The sequence below is a fragment of the Charadrius vociferus genome, unplaced genomic scaffold (assembly GCF_000708025.1).
Source record: "Charadrius vociferus isolate BGI_N301 unplaced genomic scaffold, ASM70802v2 scaffold871, whole genome shotgun sequence".
Taxonomy (NCBI): domain Eukaryota; kingdom Metazoa; phylum Chordata; class Aves; order Charadriiformes; family Charadriidae; genus Charadrius; species Charadrius vociferus.
In genome coordinates this window covers 55,102-56,745 of record NW_009646866.1, presented here as the reverse complement: position 1 = coordinate 56,745, position 1,644 = coordinate 55,102, and the positions used below count along the sequence as shown (strand labels likewise).

The following is a 1,644-nucleotide window of genomic DNA, read 5'->3' as shown; positions in this document are numbered from 1 at the left end:
CTTTGGGTTTTTCGATCATCTGGAAGATCCGTTCGCTAGAAACTTAAGCGCGCTCGCCGCGGATGCGCCGGGCCAGCTGGATGTCCTTGGGCATGATGGTGACGCGCTTGGCGTGGATGGCGCAGAGGTTGGTGTCCTCGAAGAGCCCCACCAGGTAGGCCTCGCTCGCCTCCTGCAGCGCCATCACGGCCGAGCTCTGGAAGCGCAGGTCGGTCTTGAAGTCCTGCGCGATCTCCCGCACCAGGCGCTGGAAGGGCAGCTTGGGGATCCGGGCCGCCTTGGTGGCCAGCTGCTTGCGGGGCGCCTTCCCGCCCGTCGACTTACGCGCCGTCTGCTTCGTACGCGCCATCACTCCAAAGAATAGAGGTAAAGTGGTGTGCCAGGCAAAAGCACTGATACCGGGGCTGTGTTCGAGGAGTATATATAGCAGCAGTCCCTTCTCTGATAGGCGGATGGCTATATGCTGAGCCTCATTGGTGGATTCAAATTTAAAAATCCCGCCACGGGTAGGTACCGCCTACGCTTTTTCGTCTTTGTTCCTTTATAGTGCTTCTCACCTAAAGAAGCTGTACTGTTTAGAACTACATTTTTTCCATTTCCGGAAACCCTTCGTATATTATTGATTGTAAATATTTCTTAGACAATATGAGAGTTAACAATAAGTACTTCACTTTAAAAAAGATGGTTTTTTTTTTTTGTTCACTGTGAAATTTCCTTCCCTTTTTTTTTCTTTGCATGGGTATCTCTATGCAGTGTTAACAAGGATAAAATTACTCTGGAAAATATAGGAACTTTTATTTTAAAACGTTGAAATATTTCAGAAACATTCAGAATATCAAGAGTGAACAGAAGGAAAAAAGGTAGTAGTTGGAAAAAAAAATTGCTGGGAAGAATAATGAAAAACAGGATATTGGAAAATGTAAGATTAATCAAAGAACGGAAAGATTCACGCCTTTTAGTCCCTATTAATGCTGTATGAACGCATCAACTGTAATTAAGGAATAAGGACTGGAGGATGAGTACAGGAACGAAAGGCTGAAGTGTTAGATGGAATCAGGCAATGAGAGCAGATGCCGTGTTTAACTACATTGTCCCGCTGTGAATTTGGGGTGGGGAGACAGAAGGAAACGAACTGTGGTGTTTTTCTGATACAAGGAAGTGTGTGCAGTGTTGGTAGGTCGGTAAGCTTTGGGATGGACCGATATTAGAAAGGGGCGAGATCTTCCAGCGGGCAAAAGACCCCGCGTGACACATTGCCGTGTTTAACTACATTGTCCCGCTGTGAATTTGGGGTGGGGAGACAGAAGGAAACGAACTGTGGTGTTTTTCTGATACAAGGAAGTGTGTGCAGTGTTGGTAGGTCGGTAAGCTTTGGGATGGACCGATATTAGAAAGGGGCGAGATCTTCCAGCGGGCAAAAGACCCCGCGTGACACATCACGGGGAGCTGTACCGCCTTTCCCCTCTCCCGGTAACTGCCCCCCACCCCTCGGGCGGAGTCCCCCGCTGAAGCCCGCCCTCCGCGGCTCGTCATTGGGCGCGTGGAGAGGGCGGTCGGAGGCGATTCCGCCGCAGAGCTCGTCGCTATTGGTCAGGACGAGATTCGCTGCGCCATTAGGCGCGCGTTGCCCGATAACAGCCCCAG

The 1,644-nt window shown here is 49.9% G+C and overlaps 1 protein-coding gene across 1 annotated transcript; it reads right to left on the bottom strand.

Annotated features, from left to right (window-relative positions):
* Positions 1–43: 43 nt before the first annotated feature.
* On the bottom strand, positions 44–349 carry LOC104294726 (histone H3). The gene has a single exon (XM_009894369.1). The coding sequence runs from the start codon at positions 347–349 to the stop codon at positions 44–46; it is 306 nt and encodes a 101-aa protein (XP_009892671.1).
* Positions 350–1,644: the final 1,295 nt, after the last annotated feature.

Excerpts from the sequence above, each read along its gene's own strand:
- LOC104294726 (XM_009894369.1), bottom strand. The coding sequence starts at position 349 with ATGGCGCGTACGAAGCAGACGGCGCGTAAGTCGACGGGCGGGAAGGCG.